The sequence below is a fragment of the Dipodomys merriami genome, unplaced genomic scaffold (genome assembly GCF_024711535.1).
Source record: "Dipodomys merriami isolate MVZ:Mamm:240054 unplaced genomic scaffold, mDipMer1.0.p SCAF_16, whole genome shotgun sequence".
NCBI lineage: Eukaryota > Metazoa > Chordata > Mammalia > Rodentia > Heteromyidae > Dipodomys > Dipodomys merriami.
This window is the reverse complement of record NW_027202937.1, coordinates 34,594,510-34,619,175: the sequence shown is the minus strand read 5'-3', so window position 1 is coordinate 34,619,175 and position 24,666 is coordinate 34,594,510. Positions and strand designations below refer to the sequence as shown.

Sequence of the window (24,666 nt, the reverse complement as noted above, 5' to 3'; positions counted from 1 at the left end):
CCTAGCTGCACAGGAGGCTGAGAGCTAAGGATCATGGTTCAAAGCCAGCCAAGGCAGGAAAGTCTGTGAGACTCCTAACTGCAATTAACCACAAGAAGACTGGAAGCAGAGCTCTGGCTTCAAGTGACAGTGCTAGCCTTGAGGAATAGTTCAGGGACAGTGCCCAGACCCCCAGTTCAAGCCGACAAAAAATAAATAAAATTTCATATGAAATCTCAACTTTGCTAGTAGATATAACAGTGAGTGAAGAAGCCAATTTAGCATGATCTAAGCGGGTGGGTATGAAGCAAGAGGACGTATGTTTGGTAAGTGTTCAGTTGAACCCAAAGGAGAAGTATGTGAACAGTATTTTAGCAGAGACAGAATACTCCATTTTAGGGAGCAATGGTTTCCAAGGGACTAAAATCAAATTTGGCAAAGAATAATTGACCTTATTGTAATCATAGGAAGAATAGAGTGAAGAGGCCACAGAAATGCTCTTTAAGATCTCTCTGTAAATAGAGACCTGGATGAGTTATTTTAAGGTAAACATGCTTCATAGAACAGGAAGAACATTGATTATTTGTAAAACAAAAATTAAAAACCAGCAAACAAGGATTTATAACATTTCAGAATATTGGCTAGAATGGAAATAAGGATGAAATAGGCAATTATACTGATGATGGATGGATCTTTTTTGCAAGTAATAATTCTTTGGGTGACACATATATAACAGTATGTATATAAATTGTTCCCCAAAAGTTTTACATTTGAAAGCTTGCTTGGTCCCCTGCCCTGTGATTCTAAGGGATCTGATCTAGTAAATGGGTTCATCATCAATATTATCAATAAGATGGCATTGTTAGGAAGTAGGTTCTAGTTGGTGCTTGTCCCCAGCTCTTTCTTGTCTGTTTGTCTCTGCCTCCTGGCCACCATTAAGTAAGCAAGTCTGCTTTACCATGCTCTTCTACTGTGATTCTCTGCCTCCTCACAGGCCCTAAAACAATGAGTGAGCCAGCCATGGACTACACTCTCTGAAGCCATAAACCCAAACAAATCTTGACTCCCTTATATTGTTTGTAAGGTATTTTTCAGAGTAATACAAAAAAATTACTAATACACTATATCAAAGCTAATTTAAGTAGAAGCTGATCTCAACTACTAATTGTTCTTCTGAAAAAAAAGTAGCTGCTGATACTAAAACAATTTCTAAGAGGATAAAAAGATCTTGTAAATTATCAAAGGGCAACATAATGATTACAAATGAGGATAATCATTATTTGGACAGCTTTTGGGGAAAAAATACAGATTCCATAGGAATTCCCTATTGGTGCAAGTAGTGGAAGTGTATATACTATTATCTATTGAATAATTATAGTATTAAAATATTTTAACATGGGAGAAGATATATGTACATAGACTTATTTTAGTCTCTAATGGTATTATTTAGTCTTTAGTGATATTATTCTAATTCAAACCTAATCATAAGATCTCTCAAATAAGAAAAAAATGGAAAAAAAGAAAAAATGGGAAAAAGCCAAGAACATTATGATAAACGATTTCTTCACATATGAAATGTTTTGAGACAGACAGCAGAGGGAATATTATATGCCCTTGGGGTTTTTTGACAGGATCCTATGAAGTATGGAAAGCACACAGTGGAATATTTGAGAATAATATGAAGAGATTAAAATGTAAAGCTCTCTTGGTTAAGTCCAAGGAAGGACAAGGGCAGGAAAGGCCAATGTGGTTAAGGAAGGATATAAAGATTAGTTTGAGACGCCTAAGAGAGAAGCTTAAAATATATAAACAGTGATGTAAATATACAAACTATTTATAAAACACAAGTAAGTAAGAAGTCCAGAGAATAGTTTAAAAAAGAGGAAGCATTACAAAAGGCTTTCTAAGTTGTAAAAACATTAGGTGGCAGAGTATTAAAATTGTAAGAAACCTATCAGAATAACTCATCAACTTTTCCTTTTACAGGTCCTGTAGTGTGCTGAAGAGAGGCATTGTCCCTCATCTGCTCTCTCCGGATGTTCTGACCCAACCTCCCTGCTATATACAGAGTAAGAAACAGAGATGAGCAGGAGTTGACTGAGGACAAGAGCATTAGAGGTCAGAAGGATCAGGACTAGAAAAGACAGGTTAGCCTCTTACCAGAGCTGGAGCAGATGAATGGATGCATAAGGATCTCATTTCTAGCTTCTGAAGGGTAAGTGTGAAAAGTGAGAAAAAGGGACAGTTTCAGAACAAAAGGCCAGCCTAGTGATCATGTTGAGTGTTTTTCAGTCCCAAATATACAGTCAGGCAGAGGGAAGCTCTAATTAGTATTTATACAAGTCCTCTGATGACAGGTCAGATTCCCGAGGTCTGGAAAGTGTTATATATCGTCATTCTAAACAGGGCTATGTGATAGAGTGAGCAGTTATAGCCCATTTAACTTAACATCATTTATAGAAAAATATTATGAAAAGTTTGTGGGGGGCCATAGGTGGGACAACTCAGCAAGCATATGGTAATCTGATTAGAAACAGGCCACATGTTCTCACTAGAGGAAGGTATTGTTTTAACTAGCTTGTTGGATTTCTTTGAAGTTCTTCCTTTCTTAGTTCTAGTTTTTAACCTGTGTCTTCTTACTAATACCTATATAAAGACCAGGAATAAATATATCTTAGGAAATAAAACAAATACAGTCATTAATGATGATATCAGAAATACAACAGGGAAAAAATGAGTATTAAAGACAAATTATAGAACAAGAGAAAATAATTGTACTTGTAGAGTTGAAACAAGTATTAATTAACTAATTAATTAATTTCACAAAAGATACTTTATTTTTGGTCTGTGACCATATCCCTTATCCCACTGCTTAAAGTTTTCTGAACCAAAAAAGGGGAGAGGGGATGTTTTTGTTTGTTTCACTGAAAAGGAAACACTTGACTTTTTCCTTTTCTTTTTTAGTGGATTTAACATCTGATATAGCTAAAATCTTGGTGAAAGAAGATGAATATTTCATTAACCCTTATCTCCTTATGAATTTTCCAACTTTAAAATTCTCAAAGAACATGAAGACATCTTTATGATCTTAATAGATCAGCAGCAACTTTTTCTTATTTAAATTTCTATATTACCGAACAGCCACTGAAGAGTCAGAATGAGATTCTAAAAGGATGAAAATAAAACTATCACAAAAATCTAAGCACACATAATGTTTGCTAATGCCTTGATTACCCATGCTATCTTCTTCTTCTTTTTTCTTTTCTGTTTTTGGTCAGATGGAGCTTCAACTCAGGGACTAGATGCCATCCTTGAGCCTCTTTGTGCTCAAGGCTAGTACTCTACCATGTGAGCCACAGCCCCTCTTCTGTCTTTTTTGAATAGTTTATTGGAGATGAGAGTCTTGTAGGAACTTTTCTGCCCAGATCCTAGATCCTCAGATCTCAGCCTCTTGAGTAGCTAAGATTACAGGCATGAATCACTGGCATCTGGCTATCATGTTATCTTCTTTTAATTTGGTTAATCCACAGAGCTCATTGAGGTATCATTCTATTTTCCCAAAGGTTTGGAATTCTAGATACTGATATTGCTTCTACATCTATCATTTCTCTGATTGGGGTGGGAGTCCCTTCTGTCTTGTTTATCATTGTATTCCTAGGGTCTAGAACAGTATTTGATAAATTCTTAATGCGTGAATAAGAAAGTAATAAAAAGCGACAATACTGGATACTTACTTTGTGAGATACTATATTATTGACTTAATTCTCCAGTAATTTTTTGATAGAAATTCCATATTTAGTACTATTTTAACAATAATTATTGAGAAGTAACTTGACTAAGGTCACACAGCTAGTCACTAACAGGTTTTGAACTTAAGCTGTCTGCTGCAATGGCCAATATTTAAGCATAATATTACTTCCTCACCAGAAATTAATGTGCTATATAATAAATCTGTGCATTAACATATGTGTGTGTGTACAACAGTATACGGAAAGCAGAGACACTTTATTTTGTATTGTTTTGTAAGGCTGAGGATGGAATTCAGGGCTTTATACATGCTTTGCAAAAGAAAAACAAAGGAGGAGGCAACAATGCTTGATAGGAAATGTACTTATTACCTTGCTCATGTAATTGTAACCCCCTCTGTACAGTATTTTCACAATAAAAAAACATTAAAAAAAAAAAGCTCTAACCACGAGCTATACTCAAGCCCAAGGAAGGAATCCTAAGTGGCAAAGAAATCAAGCAATAGTCATGATTAAAAACTAGAATTCAGGGGCATGAGAAATTTAAAGTCTAAATCCCAGATCAAGTTTTCTGTAGTAGCAAAACTCCTGAACAATCCAAAGAAAACCCAGAGGCTACTAGGTAGAACACCAAAAAATAAAAAATAAAAAATAAAAAATGGGGCTCTATTTAGCTCCATTGCATGCTAGATCCTTAAACAGAATGAAAAGTTTCCGAATTTTTATGTTGGTAGAGAAGCAAGATTTAGGTATATTGTGGTGGCTAAATCATGACAGACAACAATTATCCTCACAAGGAGAACTATGTTCTGAATGGAGTCACCAATGACCTTTTTCTAGTAAGTAACTGCATTTGCTGAGAAAAGTGCTTTCTTATGACCAGGGAACGGCTAAAAAAAAAAACCAAAAAAACCCCCACAAAACTACTTTCCATCAGTCTTGCTTGCTGTAGATACTCTGAGACCTGATAGGTGTGACCTCATCACTTTGCGTTTTTCAACTTTTCTATGTTTTTGTTTGTTTTAACTTTGTTTTCAATCCTTCATTCTTAAGCCATTTGACTGCAAGAAGATCTAGCTTATGCACTCTGTGCCTGACATCTCCTGGTGCTACACATAGAACTCAGGACCTTGTAGATGTTAATCAAATGCTCTACCACTGACCTACATATACCCCTAGCCCTAGTTTATGTTTCTGGAATTAAGTGCCTTATGTTAAGGCAAAGAAACTTTCATAGAATCTCAAGAAGAATGAAAATGTGACATGCAAAGGATAGACTAAGATGCTCAGCAGGGAAGGATAGGGTTTAGAAGTAGGAGAATCCTTTAATTTCCCTTCTGTCAGTACTGACTAGCCTCATGGGAGCTCAGTGCTCCTTACAACTCCTTAGAGCTGCTAGGGCCCTAAGCCTTGTGAAAAACTTGTTTACTATGCAGGCTTAAATCCTGGTCACCTTTCAACTGGAGGCAATTCCACAGAAGGCCATCATGTCATGCTGATCCAAGTTTCAGAGAATCTTGTTCTGAGGAATGGGGTTAAAAGTTTAATTTTACTCTACAAGAAAACCATGCTCAGTGGACTACTAGTTTGAAGTGTGGTAAATAAAATTAATGCAGCCTAAAGGCTTAGAAAGATGAAAAACAGTTTAAGACCTCAAATTAGGCAGTAAAGGGAATCTCAGAGGAGAGCAGATGAGGGGAAAATAAAGCAGGCATATGAAACCAGACACCAGTCCTACGTTCCAACAATGCTGGTGTCAACAGAGTTGCAGAACAGGTATGGTGATACCATTTGAATGGACAAAAGGAACTGGATGGCAGGAAAGGGGGTTGATAGGGATTCAAGAACAGTCTTGTTCGTCTTAGGGTCCTTTTCCTGTTCAGCAATTCTTTTGTGTCCTTATCAATCCAACACCTTGCCTAAGTAAGAATGACAGACAATCCATTCTTAATGACTTCCTAGCTTTTGAAACTATTTTGGTGGCAGAGAAAGAGTACACGAAGCTGCTGTAAGAACTTGGGTTTTTGTTAGGTTGGTAAAGTTTCTATAATGATATGACCATTTTTGTTTGTCTCTATATGTGATCTGCTTGGTGTGTCAAAAGAATGATGAGCCGGGCGCTGGTGGCTCACGCCTGTAATCCTAGCTACTCAGGAGGCTGAGATCTGAGGATCGTGGTTCAAAGTCAGCCCGGGCAGGAGAAACCGTGAGACTCCTATCTCCAATAAACCACCAGAAAACCGGAAGTGGCGCTGTAGCTCAAGTGGTAGAGCGCTTGCCTTGAGCTGAAGAGCTGAGGGACAGCGCCCAGGCCCAGAGTTCAAGCCCCACGACCGACAAAAAAAAACAAAACAAAACAAAAAAAAAAACAAAAGAATGATGACTTTGTCACACCCTATTGGTCCAAAGGAATAAATGGCAGCTGCTAGGGCTCCAGACCCAGACATGGTCAGTGCTGTGTCAGCAGCAGCCTGGCTCACATCTTCCATCCCTGAGGGACAGCACATCCTCTCCTCGACACACCCACTCAACATTAACACCAAGAACAATTGCTCCCTGTGTCAAGTCCCAGCCCCGCCCTGAATCAGGACAATGCAGGGCTACATGACTCTATTCTCAAGTACTGCTTACTTCCTTTGCTTTGGATTTCCTTTGGGGACCAGCTTACCAAGAACAGCTTTTTTCTTGTTTGAAACAACACATTTTAAAAGATGGTTAGTGAGGACACAGTCACTTTCTAAGTCTTTTTACTCAGTTTCCCTAATCTCTGTAAGGCTGCATTAACATACAGGAATTTGATTCAAAACACAGAGAAAATGGACAGAAAGATTTCTACATCAAAGAGGACCTCTGAATGGCTCTATGTAATGAGGATTAGGCAACTATCACATATAAGTATTTTTTTCGTTGAAGACATTGCTTTCTGTTTTCTTTACATATTTATGTTAGATTTGAGTTCTCGAATTTTGTGAGTGTACAACATATTAAAGCAACAGTATTAAGCAACACACATTTATATAAAAATTCAGAAAAGGAAGATGATACATTCTAACAATATATATTGTTAATACTAACAATTTACATTATTTCTCAATTCAGACCCTTCAGTACTTAGAAATTTATCTACTCATCCACCAATCAGTCAATATTTATTAAGTACTTACCCTTGCTATAGTTTTTTTTTTAAGTTTGTATCCTCAAGAAATCAGTTTGGTAAAAGAAGAAAGACATGAAAACAAGTGATTATAATAGGCCTTATGGAAGAATATATATTGCATAAAATATGGATAAAGAAGAAAGAGTGGGCTGGGAAGGTGGCTCAGTGGTAGAGTGCTTGCCTTGCATGCATGAGGCCCTGGGTTCAATTCCTCAGTACCACATGAGCAAAAAGAAAAAAGCCGGAAGTGGTGCTGTGGCTCAAGTGGTAGAGTGCTAGCCTTGAGCTGAAGAGCACCCAGGCCCAGAGTTCAGGCCCCAGGACCAGTCCCCCCCCCCCAAAAAAAAAAAGAAGAAAGAAAATTTTCAGTGGTATATGCATCACAAAAGGCTTTAAGTATAAAGCAGTCCCCAAGTTTAAAAAGATCTGTCACATCCGTCCCAGGGGACCAAGCAGAGGCAGGGAGGCAAAGGAGAAAGATTATTACAAGGTTTATTAGAGGAGCCATATTTGCCCTGGAGAGAGAGCACATGGCAACCTCTACTATCTAGGTAGCAGTCTGGGCAGAGAGAGGGAGGGGCTGTATAGTGGGAACTCCAGGGCTGGGAGAAGCTCTGGTCTGGGTGGAGCTGAGGACCAAAGGTGGGCATAATGCTTACAAAGGTCAGTCTTTAAAAATGTATGAGAGACCACTTATGGGCTTTCCACGTATGGGTGAGTGTGTATGTGTGTGCACATGCATATACATGTACAAGTATGTGTGCATACATGTGCACAGCTGGAAAGGCAGATGGGTTCCCTAAGTCCAAGAAAATGAGGACTTTGTGAGTCAAATAACCTGTAGGTATTAGCAATCATCCCTCAGAATAGACTAATTGAAATGAGATTTTGCTCATGCTATGAGTCTTGATTTCTGAAATCACCTATTTATTTCCTTCGGTGTGTTTTACTTTTGTTTTTCTTTATAGTGCAATGCATTTTGTGCTAAGGATGGTATCTTAAATTTAATTCACTATTCTGGTTTGGGAACTGCTTGCTGAAGGATGTCAGAAGGCCAAAAGTGAGCTTTGAAGGTTGGCAGCAGGCATTCCAAGAGAGCATTTTCCCAGCCAGCCAAATGTGGCCATGCCCTGGGTGGTGAGAGAGTCCTTACCACTTCAGTTGGTCGGTAGTATTTGAGATCCACAGTCACATGAACTTTGCCGGTTTCTTTACATCTGCCCACTTCATTTTCATTCTTTCCTTCCCACCTGCAAAGAAGATAAACACTTAATCAACTCCTAATTGCTTGGGAGCATTTGGCTCTGCTTCAGTCCTCAGGAGGCTCCCTGCCTTCTCCCAGCAGGAGGGGATAAGTCATTCTCTGCAGGAGCACAGGCCAGCATGCAGCCTTATTATTAGATCAACAGTGGCTTTCAAAGCCTTTCTAGATCTTTTGTGAAAGGTTAGAACTTCTTTCTTTCCAAAGAAATCATGCGAATTCAGAAGTGACACTTTAGAAATAAACAGATGGGACAAATATAAAAAGGATTGTGTAACTTTCAGGGATTTCAATGATTTTTGTACTTTTTTAGAATGCTGTTGATAAATCAATTATTATAATTGATGTTTTTATACTGCTCCTTTCTTCATTTTTCCTTTTTTTGGGGGGGATATTTTTATAACTATTTAGTATCGACTCAATGCATCCCATTTGGGGATGCGTTCTATACCTCATTAGCCACTCAGTTCATCCTGACATTTATACAAGTGCCACTGTTCCCAGAAGTGGACTCCATTAATACATCTCAGATGATTACACCTTCCACAAATGTACAACTAGTTGTTCACTTCCTGCGAAAGGAGGAAGACATGGTTATGTCTCTACCATACCTTCTCTGACTAGACTGTGATATTATTATTATTAATTTTTTTTTTGCCAGTCCTGGGGCTTGAACTCAGAGCCTGGGAGCTGTCCCTGAGCTTCTTTTGCTCAAAGCTAGCACTAGCACTGTACTACTTGAGCCACAGCACCACTTCTGGCTTTTCCTGTTTATGTGGTACTGAGGAATCAAACCCAGTGCTTTGTGCATGCTAGGCAAGCACTCTACCACTAAGCCTCATTCCCACCCCATGGGATATTATTTGAATTGGAGTTTCATACCCTAATCTCTTCATGGTTGAAAACAGCAAGTCTTTAAATAAGGATACTGGGTTTAACTGGTGCCATCTTGGTCATGTGGTAGATGATAATTTTTAACTGGTGCCATCTTGTCTTCATGATGGAGGAAAGAGGAGTCACTTCCCAGGTAATGGGCATGCCTGAATTCCTAGAGGCAGGAGCAGGGACTAGGACAATAGGTTACTGGACTAGTAACTAGTCCTTACCTATTACCCTGCCCCTGCCCCTGCCCCTAATTAGGCTGGGACCAGATCAGGCACTAGGACGCCATGTCTCATGTCTTTTGGCTCTACTCTGGTCACCGTGGAGTCCCACTTCAGTTCTCCATCGGAGTTGATCTGGTTTATTAGTATCCTTTTTCCTGCTCTTTCTTTCTCTCCTGCTCCCATGGCTCAGTTTTCTAACAGTGTTAAGTATATTTGAGGGACTGCAGGTCTTTGGGACAGGAGTTCACCTGCACTAGCAGGCTTTGATAAAGACTCCTGATTCAGCCTCTCAAGATGTGGCATATCTATTAACTCAGGAGTGGAAGAAGAGAGCATTAGCTTAGTAAGATACTTCACTATATGAGTTCTGAGGGTGTTGAGAGTGAACATTAAATATTGAAGTAGGTTAGATTTAAAATAGACTGAGTTTTGGAGATACAAACTGCATTCACAAAATATTTCTGATAAACCATCTGGATATTCTGTTAAATCACCTCTTGGTAGCAGACTAGAAATATTTCACTGTAGGAATATTAGTTTATTAGTGTGTTTAATTTGCCAATGGACTCAAGAAAAATATGGAAAATATCTCATAAGAAAGAATATGGCACGGTATGCTGCACAATATAAGATGGTCATTTCCTCATAATTATATGTTTATTAATCCTAAAGGAGGTGTTTGGTAATCTACTTATTTGGTTTAACTTCTTTCTTAATATTGAGTAGATCAGTTTGAAAAATTAATGTAGGGCAAAGTATTTCAAAGCAAGATGATCAAAGATAAATATTTGGAAAACTTAACTGGAAACACTGTATAGATATGCTAGAGTAAATGAATTAAGTGCTTTGAAATGAGATAACCTAAAGTATCTCTTAAGGCTAAAGTCCAATCTTTATTAATATTTGTAACTGCTTAAATCCTGATTGTTTAAAAAATTATCTAATTTTAAACCTGATTAGTTAAATGAAATATTTTCCTTGGCTATGTTTTCAGTAAATGAAAGGATATTTATATTTCATATGCATATTTAAACTTCATTTGTGTTGTATTTTATCCTTCCCAAAGATACACAGTCCAATAAACAACTTCATGACAACTTCTGCAGGGAAGCCACAGGGTTAAAAGAAACAAAATTCAATTCTGTTCTTTTTCTTCCATTTGTAGCTAAATTCTAGTCAATACAGGTAATGCTGTTTTACATAAACACATTGATTCCACTATACTTAGATGTTACAAATGAGATGCAGTCATTCAAATCTAAAGGTCAATTTAACACACACACCACACACCATATTCAAACTCATAAAGCCTTGGTAAAGAGATTTCCATGTGGGTCAGACAAGAATGAGACCACCTGGTGGGGGAGAGAAAGGGGAGTTTTTAGAACGCAAGTCCTCAAACTTGTTCATAAGAAAGCCAGACAGTAAATACTGTGTGCAACGAATCATATACAATCTGTGTTAGGTGTTTTTTTCTCTGCTTTCTTTTGCTCCTCCATTCTCATTTTCTTTATTTACTTTTACTGCTATACAAACTATCCTTTAAAATGGATAAACGTCATTTTCATCTCAAGGAAAATAAAACTCAGATCTGAACTGGGCTTTGGCCTGTAGGTCAGAGTTGGCTTCTTCAGGGTAGGGGCATCTCCTCACTGTTAGTGAAAGGAATTTTAGAGTTTACTACTGATTCTTTTTGGTTGTTTTGCTAGTAACAGAAAAGATTTGGAATTTGTAATACTAGTTCAAATGGGTAAAGGCTAAAGGGTGGACATTCCTTATCTCAGTAGTTTATTAAATATAATTTGATCTGGGGCCAATGGTTAACAATTGCAATCCTAGCTACTCAAAAGGCTAAAAACTGAGGATTGTGGTTTGAAGCCAGCCCAGGCAGGAAAGTCTGTGAGATTCTTGTCTCCAGTTAACCAAAAACTGGAAGTGAAGCTGTGACTCAATTGGTGGAGCTCTATGTAGCCTTGAGCAAAAAAGTTATGGGACAGTGCCCTGTGTTCAAGTCCCAATAACAACACATCAAAGTAACAAACAAAAACAACTTAGCAGACTTATGTTTACTTACTCTGGTACCTTCAGGTCTGAGCTACCAGCAAGCCTTTGGTATTTCTGTCTGGACACTGTCTGCTGGGCTTCTATCTGGTAAAAGCTTGAGTACAGTCAAAACAATTACTAAGAGCATAGAATTGACCTCTACAATTGATACAGCTCCAATCAAATGGAACTAGGAAATTGCTCAAAGCAGAACCAAGTTGGCAAATACCACTTTCTAGTCTGTAACAAGTCTGCATGAGGACAGTAAGCAAAAGTTTAGGCCAAGAGCCAAAAAAATATTCAGTTACAACAATACATGAAACACTTGTATTAACAAGTAAAAGGTAACAGCTAACTTGTTCTAACAAGGAATGTCATGACTCAAAGCAGAGATGCAAAGCCAGTGAAGTGACCATGGCTTGACAAGGAGTCCAAAGGAGACTCAAATAATAAACTGAAATTACGAGCAACTAATTTAGTTTAGCAGTTCACCAGTAAGATTCTTTTGTAATTCATTCTTTTAAAATAAATAGTTAACTTTTAACAAATATTAAATAGCAACAGGAAGCACTGAAAATAAGATAATCAGGCCTAATGGGGTGAGATAAGGTTCTATTAAAACCTACTCAACTAGGAGTCCCTTTAAGGAACAGCAAAGCTCAAACTGGCTAAGTCAAGTTTGGAACTATTTTATGTGTACATAAGGGCGGACAATGCACCCTCACTAGTACCTGAAATATCACAAAGCTCTTAGATCTCCTTTTCTTTTCTTTCTTATGTTCTGAACTTCAAAAGTTTGTACAAGTCCCTCTAAGTGTCCAGTGCTTCTTGATCAGTCACCTCTCATCATTCTCCCTCATTTTGTCTGTTCCCTTTTTCTAGACTCATTTGATATTTTCCTTTTCCTTTATTGCACATATACATTGAATATTCTGGTTGTTTTTATCCTGTTCCCTTTTTCATCCATCTACCCTCTGCCAACAACCCCGCTTTACAATCTTATCTCAGCTTCCTGAGATAAACTGTTAATTGTTCAAAAAGTTTACTCCATGGAGTTTCAGTCCTGCTTATACAATAAAGGTACCTGCACAACCATGTTCACTGCAACCAAGTCCACAAAAGCCAAGTTGTGGAAATAACCCAGATGCTCACAACAGATGAATGGGTTAAAAATTATCTTTATGGAAAATGAAGTTTTAGGTAGCTATCAGGGAAAATGAAATTATGTCATTTTTAGAGAAATGTATGGATTTGTAAAGAATTTATTTTCAAGAAAGGTTGTTTTGTGAGGATGTGGGTATAGAAGATGGCTGTATAGGCTCGAGTGTGGTAAAAGTAAGAGACACAAGCAGCTCTGGAAGATGTATGGCTTATGGATAAAGATGGTTGCTTGTACACTTTTGCTCATTTCTCAGGCCCCTCTCAAAGCAGAATGAATTCACAACAAATTAAGGAGCAAGAAAGAGACAAGAGAAGCCAAATTCTTGAAGTGGAAGGCACATGAATGTGTGTTAGAGTAATTAGCAGAAGCCCTAGTGCGAAAGCTAAGAACAAACCCAATTTACTCTTTCAGAAATCCCTGTACCCCCACATACTCTGAAACAGGCTGAGGCATCTGCTCCTCCCTACTACTCATCACTGACAACTGCCTCATCTCACCCGGGGAAGAGAATCACTGGACTTTCATAGCTCTAATAAGGAATATTTTAAAATGTTGAAAACAGAGGGTGAGGGGCTGGGGGATTGAGGGAGCGTATGCAAGCTGTAGCCTGTTTGACCCCACTCAGCTCCCTAGATCAAGAAGCAGCAGTTTGGATTACATCTCTTTTCCTTTTTTTTTTTTCATTTAAAAACTGGTAATTAAAAAATAGTTAAGAATATTTGGAACAACATGGAATATGACAATCTACTTTATCAACAGTAAACTTTAAGAAGTCTAAAGATAAAGGCAAGTATTTCTTAGTGAAAATTTAGCATTTCATTTGAAATGTATTATAAGTGATAACATTAAAATTTTTTTGAAGTATTCAAAATTTTTTATTCTTCAGATGCAAGAAATGAAAAACTGCTATTAAAAAGTTGATTACAAAATTACAAGTGTAACAATACACGTAAATCATATGAGTAAAAGTTAGTTTGACATCAGTGTATTAAATTTTCACCTTAGAAAGTCCTTTACATAGCATAACCTTTACACAACTTTTGAAATTAGACAACATTGTTTTATTCCAAAGAAATATAATACTATAAGGACCTAGGAAAAAAAGGAATCTTAAAAGCTAAAAAAATAGAATGGAAGAAAGACAGCCTCTTCAGTAAATGGTGCTGGCAAAATTGGTTAACTACATGTAGAAAACTAAAGCTAGATCCTTATATATCACCCTGCACCAGAATCAACTCCAAATGGATCAAAGACCTTGAACTCAAAGCAGACACTCTGAAAACATTACAGGATGGAATAGGAGAAACCCTAGGTCTCCTTGGCTCAGGCCGAAATTTTCTGAATAGAGACCCGGAAACACAACAAATCAAAGAAAGGTTGGACAAATGGGATTGCATAAGGTTGCAGAGCTTCTGCTGGGCAAATGACATAGCTAGCAAGATCAATAGAAAGCCCACCGATTGGGAGAAGATCTTTACTAGCCATACAACGGACAAAGGTCTCATATCTAAAATATACTTGGAACTCAAAAAATTAAACCACCCAACAACAAATCCTCAAAGAAACAACTGCCCAATAAATAAGTGGGCGAAAGACTTAAAGAGAAACTTCTCTGAAGAAGAAAGAAGGATGGCCAATAGACACATGAAGAAATGTTCAACATCCCTAGCCATAAAAGAAATGCAAATCAAAACAACATTGAGATATCACCTCACTCCAGTTAGAATGGCTATAATCAAGAACTCTAACAACAACAGATGCTGGAGGGGATGTGGACAGAAAGGAACCTTACTTCATTGTTGGTGGGAATGTAAACTTGTTCAACCACTTTGGAAAGCAGTATGGAGGTTCCTCAAAAGACTTCACATAGATCTCCCCTATGACCCAGCAATCCCACTTTTGGGCATTTACCCAAATGTTTACAAACAAGACCACACTAAAGCTACCAGCACAACTATGTTTATTGCAGCATTATTTACCATAGCTAAGTAGATAAATGGATCAAGAAAATGTGGTATATATACACAATGGAATTCTATGCCTCCATCAGAAAGAATGACATTGCCCCATTTGTTAGGAAATGGAAAGGTTTGGAAAAAATTATATTAAGTGAAGTAAGCCAGGCCCAAAGAAACATAGGTCCCATGGTTTCCCTTATTTGTAATATCTAGTATATGTATGAGTCAAGCGGAAAAGGTCAGATAATGTGATGTCAGGAAAATGAATCCTTAGATGTGTATTTTAAGGTTTTTTTCTTTCATGCATGTGTTTCTAAGGCATTTATAAGATTATTTCTTTGTTGCTTTGTATGTCCCTCCCCCACAGTGTAACCCCTGCTTTCACTATATTTGATGTCAGTATAACTTGTGGAGGAGATGGGGAAAAACCAGTTGATTAAGGATACAGGTGGACCTGTTGCAACAATGAGAAGTACAAGTTGTCATGTCCAAAACAAGCTTTACAACGTAGGTGCGGGGGGGGAGGGAAGGGGGGGGAAGGAGAAGGATTGGAATTGGGGGGGAGGGGGGAGGCTGGGATGGGATGTGAAGCGTAAACAAAGGAGGAGGCTGCAATGCTTGGTAAGAAATGTACACATTATCCTGCCCATGTAATTGTAACTCCTCTGTACAGTATGTTCACAAATAAAATTAAATTTAATTTAAAAAAAAATTCTCTTTAGCATTCATTTTCAGTATTTTGATTATGAGGTGTGCTAGTATGGTTTCCTTTCGTGTTTTGTCTGCCTGAGGTTTATTATGCCTCCAAGTTATTGTTTTCATCACATTTGGGGAAACAGTCATTAGTCAACTTATTCCCGTGACTTGTCCTTCTTTTTCTCTGGAATCCAATGTCAGGTTGCCTGATGATTATCCTACAGCTTGCTAAAACTGTTCTTTTGATTCACTATTAGTGTTTTTCCTTCTGTAACTCATCTCAGATAATTACTATCATTAATAATGTTCATTAGTTTTGTTCAATAGCTCAATGCCAACAATGAATTTTTTTTTGTTGTTGGTTGTGGGGCTTGAACTCTGGGCCTGGGTGCTATCCCTCAGCTCTTCAGCTCAAGGTTGAGTGCTCTACCACTTGAGCCACAGTGCCACTTCTGGTTTTCTGGTGGTTTATTAGAGATAAGAGTCTCATGGATTTTTCCTGCTGGGGCTGGCTTTGAACCACAATCCTCACATCTCAGCCTCCTGAATAGATAGGATTACAGGTGTGAGCCACTGGTGTCCGGCTAACAATGAATTTTTTTAAATTTCAGATTCTAATTTTTTTCACCTTTAGAAGTTTCATCTGGTTTATCTTCTCTTTTCTTTTGTGCCAGTACTGGGGGTTGAACTCAGGGCCTTTAACTTGCTCTTGCATGACTTTTTTATTATTGTGATTAAGTGATTACATAATTTCCCAAATTTCACAGTATTGTGGGATAGTGATGCTCAGTTTAAGTCACAAACACATTCTAACTTTCCTGGAGCAATTTGTCTATCACAGTCTATAACATTTATGAGTTCTATGAGCTTGTGATAAAGTTATTTCTTCCACATTGGGTGTATGTACATTTCTTTTGTTTTGCATAGTATCAGCTATTCCCTCTTTCCCATTTGTTCCCTCCCTCCCATCGCTGCCATTAAGTTGCTTAGTTATTTTGGTCAATGTCCTGTGCAGTTAATGGGTCCCGCTGATTCCCTCTAGTTCTGTGTCATCTTCCTGGTTCCCCTCCTGTGTACACATATACCATATATGTGATCAGCAGCTTGGGGTTATTTAGTAGTGATTCGACCAGATAAGTGGAAGTTCTTTGTTTCTCATTGCTTGACTTTTTTGCTTATGGCTGATGCTCATCACTTGAGCGGTGCCTCAACTTTTGGCTTTTTGCTGGTTAATTGGAGACAAAAGTTCTGTTTGTCTGCCTCAGTTGGCTTTGAACCACAATCTTCAGATCTCAGCTTCCTGGGTATCAAGGATTATAGTCACGAGGCATCATCTCCTAGGCCTCCCTCCCTTCCTTCCTTCTTTGTGCCATCCTGGGGCTTGAACTTGAGTATGGGTGCTGTCCCTGAGCTTTTTTTGCTCAAAACTAGTTCTATATCACTTGAACCACACTCTACTTTCAGCTATTTTTGGTAGTTAATTGAAGATAAGAGTCTCCCAGACTTTCCTACCCAGGCTAACTTTGAGCCACAATCTTCAGATCTCAGCATTCTGAGAATCTAGGATTACAGGCATGAGCCAAGGGTGCTTGGCTCCTTACCTTGTCTCTTGAAAATATATATTCTTAGCTGGGGTTTGGCTCAAGGGTTTTAAGTGCTTAGCAAGCATTAGGCACTCAGTTGAAACCCCAGTATCACATAAAGAGGTGCTCTTGAATGTGTTCATATCTTTGTTAAAATAACTGAACATAGGTATAATACTTGATTTAGAATCATTCTGTGTTATAATATCAATGTCTTTATTTTTCCTCAGTCTATCTTTACTACTAGATATTTATCATGGGTAAAGGCCATGATTTCCTGCTTCTTGACAAGCCTACTGTTTTGGTTTTTTTTGACTGAAAGCTGGATATAATGAATTCTATGTGTTGAGATTTTACTATCTTCCTTTGAAGAATGATGGGCTTTGTAATAGCAGGAAGCTAAGTTATTTGTATTCAGTTAGATTCTTTTGGGGCATGTATTTATACATTAGTTACTTTGAGACAAGAGTAGCTTTTACTGTAGGGGCTATCCCATTAATAAAGCTCTCTGGAACTAAACTGCCCTCAGTATAATCCACAGATTTCTCCATTGTGTGTGGCTGAAGCCTGTGTGCTTCCAGTCTTGGATAAGCTTTGAGAAACATTCAGTCCCAGGTGGTTCTTTGTCTCAGGTTGTGGAGTCTGGTACATATGAACATCTTATGATTAAGTAGAAACTCAAAAAGACCTTTATGAAGATCTTTGGAGCCCATTTCTTTGTAGATCCTGTCTTTCTAGAATTACTTATAAGGTCTGGCTTTATCAGACTTGTTAAATTGTGATTTCTGCCTCTTCAGTGTAACATGACAGATGTACTCTGCATAGGGTTCAACTTCTTGCTCCAAGGTCCCAAAGAAGAAAGCCAGGGGATTTCAGAGCCCAATTCATTTATTTCTCTTCTATAGGGGTCACAGTCCTGTACTACTTGTTGCCCAGTATCTAAAATAATTGATCCACTTATTTTTTCAAGTTCCCTAGTTCTTCCTTTCAATAAAGATTAAATCTAGTCTTAGTATCTATCTATCTATCTATCTATCTATCTATCTATCTATCTATCTATCTATCTATCTATCTATCTATCTATCTCTATATATCTAGAAGTGGAAGTCCTTTTTTACATTCTAAAAACTTTGGGAAAGTAAAAACCTTGGGAAAGTGGTCTGACAGTTCCTCAGAATGTTGACAGAATGACCATATAACCCCTTTTGTGTGTGCTAATTACAGACACAAAAGAGCTGAAAGCAAGGACTCACACAAGTATCTGTGAAGGTATGTGCATAGCAGCATTATTCACAACAGCTAAACACATTCCAGATACCTATCAAGTCATAAATGGATTATGAAAAGGTTGCATATACACCAATATTTTGTTTGTTTTCAAAATAAGATCTCCCTATGTAGACTAAGTTGGCCTAAAACTCATGACCTCCTTGATCCCAGCCTTGAATGCTGGAATTATATTATGTGTCCCACCATGGCTGGGGGAAAGGGAAGGAGAAATTATTGACAATAGTGTTTCAACAATGTGTACATAATAAAGGTCACCAAGTTACATACCATGAAACAAGATGACAAAAATAAAAAATAAATTTCTATCTATAATGATTTTCCAAACATGCGCTACATATTCCAAAACAAATCTGACTTGTACCAAGTATTTGTAGTGCTTGATTTTAAACTGGATCAGCTTGATATAAAGGATAACATCAGCCAAACTGCCAAATCTTAGATGGAAATAGAGAACTGCAAGTTAGCATTCTACCACTGAATTTCCTGAGTGTGATGGTTGTACTTTGTTTACACAGGAGAATGTCAATAGATACATACACATGCGTTCAGAATAATGGGGTACCAGGTCACAGTTTACTTTCAATGGATCACAGGAAAGAATGTAATAAATTTGGAACTTTTATGAAAATTTTTGATGGTTTCTAAATTAAAATATATAAAATGAAAGCAGTAAGAGTAAAAGCAGCCATACTAACATCACAGCAAAAGGTGGTGTATAACATGATAAAAATTTCAACAAAAATAGAAAAAGTATATAAAATATTAACAATCAAGAAATGTATTTAAATTTTGAAAAGCTTGATTTAGATGCTGAAAGGTATTTGACATACGTTGGCTGCAGTACCTAGCATGAAACATGCATTGCTTTACAGAACAGTAAGAGAGGAAGATAAGAGAATCAAGGTGGAACAGCAGGCATACATGCACACTTATTAGCAAACACTTGATTAAAGATCAGCCAACTATGAGGGATACTTACACAATGGTTTTTCCAATGTGCATAAATGATTTCTCAACAAATTCACGGACACTATGGACTTCTCCCGTAGCTATAACAAAGTCCTCTGGTTCATCATTCTGCAACATTAGCCACATAGCCTAGAGAGACAGAGAGGCAAAGCTACATGAAAGTCATACTCAATGGCCACTTTGGGAGTACCATACTATCAAGTGCACATAACTGGATATGAACATGTACAGCTAGCAAATGACCAAAAATTTATTAGGTTATTCTAGCCACTCCAGTGATGGCTCTCACAATTAAATATGCATCAGAAAACATCTGAGGAAACATCTTGACATGGATGCCTGAGCCCTAACAGAGGCATGGGTTCAAGAGGAATCTTTAGTTTCAGCATTCTAGAAGGTTCTCATGGACAGTCCTTGAACTGGAATTTATAGGAACAAGCTGTTCAACTGTTATCTGTGGTGAATGTTCTTTCTATATGTTTATGAACAAACAGTTACAAAAGCATTGTCTCACATGCCATAGATGGCAGAAGAGGAAAAATCATTTGAACACAAATTATAAGCTGAATCATTATAGTTTTTAAAAGTTTACCCTCATTTCTTAACAAAGAAGTTGAAATTTTACCAATCAAAAAACAATGAGAATCATTCATTGAGAAACAAACACACAAAGAGTACTACTATTTAGCTGGGTGGCAGTGGCTTATGCCTATAATCCTAGCTACTCAGGAGGCTGAGATATGAGGGGTGCGGTTCAAAGCTAGCCTGGGCAGGAAACTCCGTGAGACTCTTATCTCCAATAAACTACCGAAAACTGGAAGTGGTGCTATGGCTCAAGTGGTAGAGCGCTAGCCTTGAGCTGAAGAGCAGAGGGATAGCGCCCAGGCTCAGAGTTCAAGCCCCAAAACCACCACCACCACCACTAATAACAACAGGAGTACTACTACTTGTTTGAAGTACACTGAAGGGTTTCATAAGGTGACATTTAAAGGTTAAGTAGTCATATTCCATACTGGATGTATTACTGAGAAGCAGTCATTCAACTGGTCCTGCAAAAATGCAGCAGTATTCTGAGACATAACTCTAGTTTATTAGAAAAGATTGTTTTTTAGCCAATGGCACATATGCCTATACTTTCTATAGCTTGGTATTACACAATAATATTAGAATTTTTTCTAAAAGATAGAGGATGAAGTTTTTTTTTTTTTTTTTAAATTAGGTGTTGGAATGGCACTATTGGCTCATGCCTATAATCCTTGTTTCTCAGGAAACATATCTGAGGATTGATGTCCCAAGCCAGTTCAGGTAGACAAATCTGAGGAACTCTTATCTCCAATTAACTAGCAAAATATTAGGCATTTTGATGGTTAATTGGCAATAAGAGGTAAGGCTCAAGTGGTAGAGCTTCAGCCTTGAGTGAAAAAGCTAAGCAATGAAGTTCTAGTTCTGGCAAAACAACAACAACAACAATAATAACAAAAAGTAAGTGTAGCTTGTGTCTTATAGGAGTATATCTTTTTAAGATTATGTGAGCCAGAGTTTGGGGTATAGCTTGATGATAGAACATGTATTTAACATACAGAAAGCTCTGGTTAGGTATGCAGCACAAAAAAGAAGGACAAGCAAAATATTTTTTTTCCATCACTTCCAACCATTTCTCAGAATGAGGTAGGTAAAAAGAAAGTATGTTTCATTCTGGCAGTCTTCAGTTATTCTCAGTGAACTCTTGTTCTGACATTTAATGAAACTTATTTTGGTTAGTGTCTCCCTTACTGCTCCTACAGGAGTTGAAATTAGTCTCATTTCTCTTAGATAATGCTAGCAAAAATTTCACTTATATTTTTGAAAACTTGTGGCACCCTTCTAAAAATAACATATATATATATTTACCTTTAACTTGGAATTATTTATTGTATCTTTTAATATTGATCTTTTAAGAAATTGTTTTCAATGATGCTTTTGGGTATATGAAAGATAAAAGTTTGGACAATTTCACATGTGTTGTAGTACAACATGCTGGCTAGGATAAGAGCAGTCACTTCAAGTCACTGATACACTGTAAAGTAACTGGCAGGGGAAACTGTTTTGGCAAAGAGACAGTTTTGTTTGCATTAATAAAATATTTGCACTTATCATTTTACATTAAGGGTTCATGGTTGATGAATTTTTTATAACTTTTCAAATGTTATACTAGTACTATGATTAATAGAGCTGGGTAAGTTTTTAAAAGGCACAAAATAATAGCTGTGATCTTAATGGAGTCTTATAGGGCTTGGAAGCCCCTGCTCACTGTTAAAAAAGGGTCTTAGAGGAAGAGCCTTTTAAGCCTCATGCCACAGCAGAGAGCTGGGACTCCTTATAGGTCTGTGCCTGTTCATGAGTTCCTGAAACAGGAATTTGCTCTCTCTCTTCATCTGTCTAGGAATGCTGACCTCTCCTTCCTGACCCTGCACCAGAGTCTCGTCTAGCCATCAGAATGAGTTCCTGTTGTCTTGCTAGGTTTTTCTGTGACCAAGAGCACATGCATGGTGGCCTGACTGGGCCCAAGCTGCCCTCTGGCTGCCCTTCTGAACTATGGCGACCTTCTCATTCCTCCTAAGCAGGCTTCAACAGGAACCTGGGCCCAGGCACCCACATACACATATGCGTATACATACAATTTCTTTTGGCTTTTATCAAAGTAGTTTAAGAATTTTTGGGAAAATTTAAATTATACTTCTGGCTAGAATTTTGTTTGAAAATTTTCTCTGAGGGATTAGATATAACAAGATAAACACAGTTAAGTGTGTTGGATTCAAATTACCATTCTAAAAATAACTTTTTAAATAGGTCTTTCAGGCATTGCTGAATTTCGTTTCTTTAGGAACATTCTGTTGTACTAGAATGGTCGCACATACAAAACAATCTTATTTATGTAAAAGAAAGCACAGGCTCAGAAAAATTGAAAGGAAAAAGGTATTGTGTTTTCTGGTCAGTGGTCACTCTAAACATGGCCAGAACCCTGGTGCTTATTTTGTTCCCTGTAGGAATCTGGGGATCAGTTGGATCCTTTTGCCTGCTCAAGAGCCAGAGCCAAGGCTCTGTTCTTTTTTTTTTTTTTTTTTTCATCAGGCTATCTGTGGCCTTTGACCTATCAATTTCTAGGAATTTCCTCTAAAGTTCATATTGTAGCAGACTCCGGTCTGGGAGTGGGAAAAAAAACTATATACAATTCTAGATTTATTTGTTATTACTGAACAGTATACTACTTTTAACAGAAGGAAAAGACTTTGTTTAAATTCCCATGAACATAATTAATGGTTATTGACTGGTAAATGAAGAACAGGTGACACTCTGGATTAGAAGATAAATGACCCTGTGTTCTGGTGTGATAATGGGTTAGTAATTTGCCACAAAGCTGAGGCCCAGTGCATCCCATAGTAATGCCAGTTCAGATTTGGCAGACAAAGGCCCCTATGTGAGGAGGGCCTGGCCACTCGCTTCTGTGTACAGCTGTACATGTTGATCTGCTCCATTTGTTCTCTGATGGATGGCACAACTGAGGCAAAAGTTCACCCATTCTCACCTTCCTGTTCACATGTGGGACCACATGACCCATGACACATTGGGCCACAGGCTGTGAGCAAATTGCCACCCAGCTTTGGCTTCCAATTGCAGAAACAGTCTTGAGGTTACAGGTTTTAGACATCAATCTTCTTTCTTTGTCTCTCAAGGAATCAGTGAGTAAAGAGACAGTGTTGTCTCCTGCTTTCTTTTGGTGCCCTTTAAGGATGTGACTGAGTTATCCACTTCCTCAGACCCATATTTACTTACTGATTACTAGTGCACATGAAAATAATCTCCTGCTTTTTCATCCAAACCATAGGGAGAAAAGCAAATCAGTTAAGGAATGTATCAGGTCCTCAGACTACAACATAAAAATGTCCCTAACTGCTGAATGAACAGTGCAGGCTCCAGATCATGTCTTGCATTCATTTTACATTTAAGGCACATGAGGATTGAATGAAATGTGACCCTATATAAGTGATATCTGATAGTTGACATAAGTTTAAATATTAAATTTGTTCATATACTTTACTATAACTACATAATTAGCCTACCTGTTCTACAAATCTAATTTAGAAAAGCCAAAATACAACTTTAATTTTACATTTCAAATAAAAACACTGTCACATATCCACTTCGGTCATTCAAATGATGAACATGAAAGTGGCTCATGAAGCCCTGTGTGAAGAACCAGTCATCTTCGCTTGTTAAGTTTCCAGCATTGGTGGCCTTTCACAGCTGGATCAGTGAAGGAGAACACCCAAAGTATCCACCACAAGGAATCACCACAGCTGACTGACTACACCTGATTCCATGCATGCCTTTTAGGGTGTGATATGGGTTTGTCTTAAAAATCTGGATTCTACAGTTGCTTCTACCTCACCATTAACCTCCATCCAGTTCAGTATCCAAACCGCAAACACTTATTAACTGAGCTGGCATCCATGAATAACAAGATTTGTTAATCAAGGTTATATTTAACTATGTGGATTTGACTGCTGCTTTTTTCAGGTTTGTGCTTTTTTGCTTGACATGCTACTGTCATACAAAGACCTTAAAATAAAATTTTAGATATGTGAGTATGTGAACAGATATATTTCAGAAGAGAAAGTTTATAATTCTAATAAAAACAGTAAGGGGCTGTAGCTCAGTGGTAGAGTGCTTGCCTTGTACCCAGGGTTTAACTCTTAGTACTAAAAGGAAAAAAAGTTAATGTAAAAATGGAAAAAAAATTTCAAATGAAGGATGGCAGGTGCGGATCCCTTCACACAGCTTCACTTAGGCTTTATTCAGCAGCTGTCTTCAGGAAGATGGCCTGGTAAGTTTAGTTTAGGCTAGCACCTCCAGTGGTCTTGTGATAGGCGAGGTCCTAGACTTTGTGGGACCCATGTAGGTGAGTGTCAGGCTTAGTTTGGACAGTACCCTCTTCTCTAACAATTTTGGGAACTAAGAATCAAATGATCCCATTAAAACAAATAAAAACTATATTAACAAAAATCAAACAGCATAAAACTAAAGCCAAGTCTATTTTCCTCTCAATATATTCATTTTTCATGGCTCTCTCAGGTGATACATATATTATCGGCTCTTTGTAGCATGTGGACTCTTTGATTTAAGGTACTTACACATTTTTAAAGATACAGAGTAACCAAGTAGAAAAAAACTTTAAAAATACAAAACAACATAATAGATCATGATTTAAGAAAATTTAATGATACAATATTAATAACAGCACCAAAATAAAAGATTACAATTTAGGGAGATATATAACTCCTATTTCTTCTTCTTTTTTAAAAATAATTTCTCATTGACAATGTATTTTCTTTTTTTTATTGTGAAAATACCGTACAATACCGTTACAATTACATGGGCAGAATAATGAGTACATTTCTTATCAAGCACTGTTGCCTCCTCCTTTGTTTCCCCTTCCGATCCCTTCCCATCCCCTCTCCTGTCCCCTCTACCAAATCCTCCCCCCCACCAAAGTTGTAAAGTTCGTTTTTCGACATAACAACTTGTATATCTCATTGTTGCAATGGGTCCACCTGTATCCCTATTTAAATGATTTGTTTTTTCCCTTCCCCTCCACAAATTATACCAACATCAACTACAGTGAAAGCAGGGGTTATACGTGGGGGAGGGACATACAAAGCAACAAAGAAATCATCTT

The 24,666-nt window shown here is 37.7% G+C and overlaps 1 protein-coding gene across 1 annotated transcript in view; it reads right to left on the bottom strand.

The window, feature by feature from the left end:
- The window catches only part of Gmds (GDP-mannose 4,6-dehydratase), a 551,474-nt gene that overhangs the window by 85,196 nt on the left and 441,612 nt on the right, over positions 1 to 24,666 (bottom strand). Inside the window, exons 8-9 of the mRNA XM_070024711.1 lie at positions 18,961 to 19,079; positions 8,036 to 8,132 (exon numbers count right to left, since the gene is read on the bottom strand). Of these exons, the coding sequence (XP_069880812.1) occupies positions 8,036 to 8,132; positions 18,961 to 19,079 (216 nt within the window). The remainder of the gene's footprint in view (positions 1 to 8,035; positions 8,133 to 18,960; positions 19,080 to 24,666) is intronic.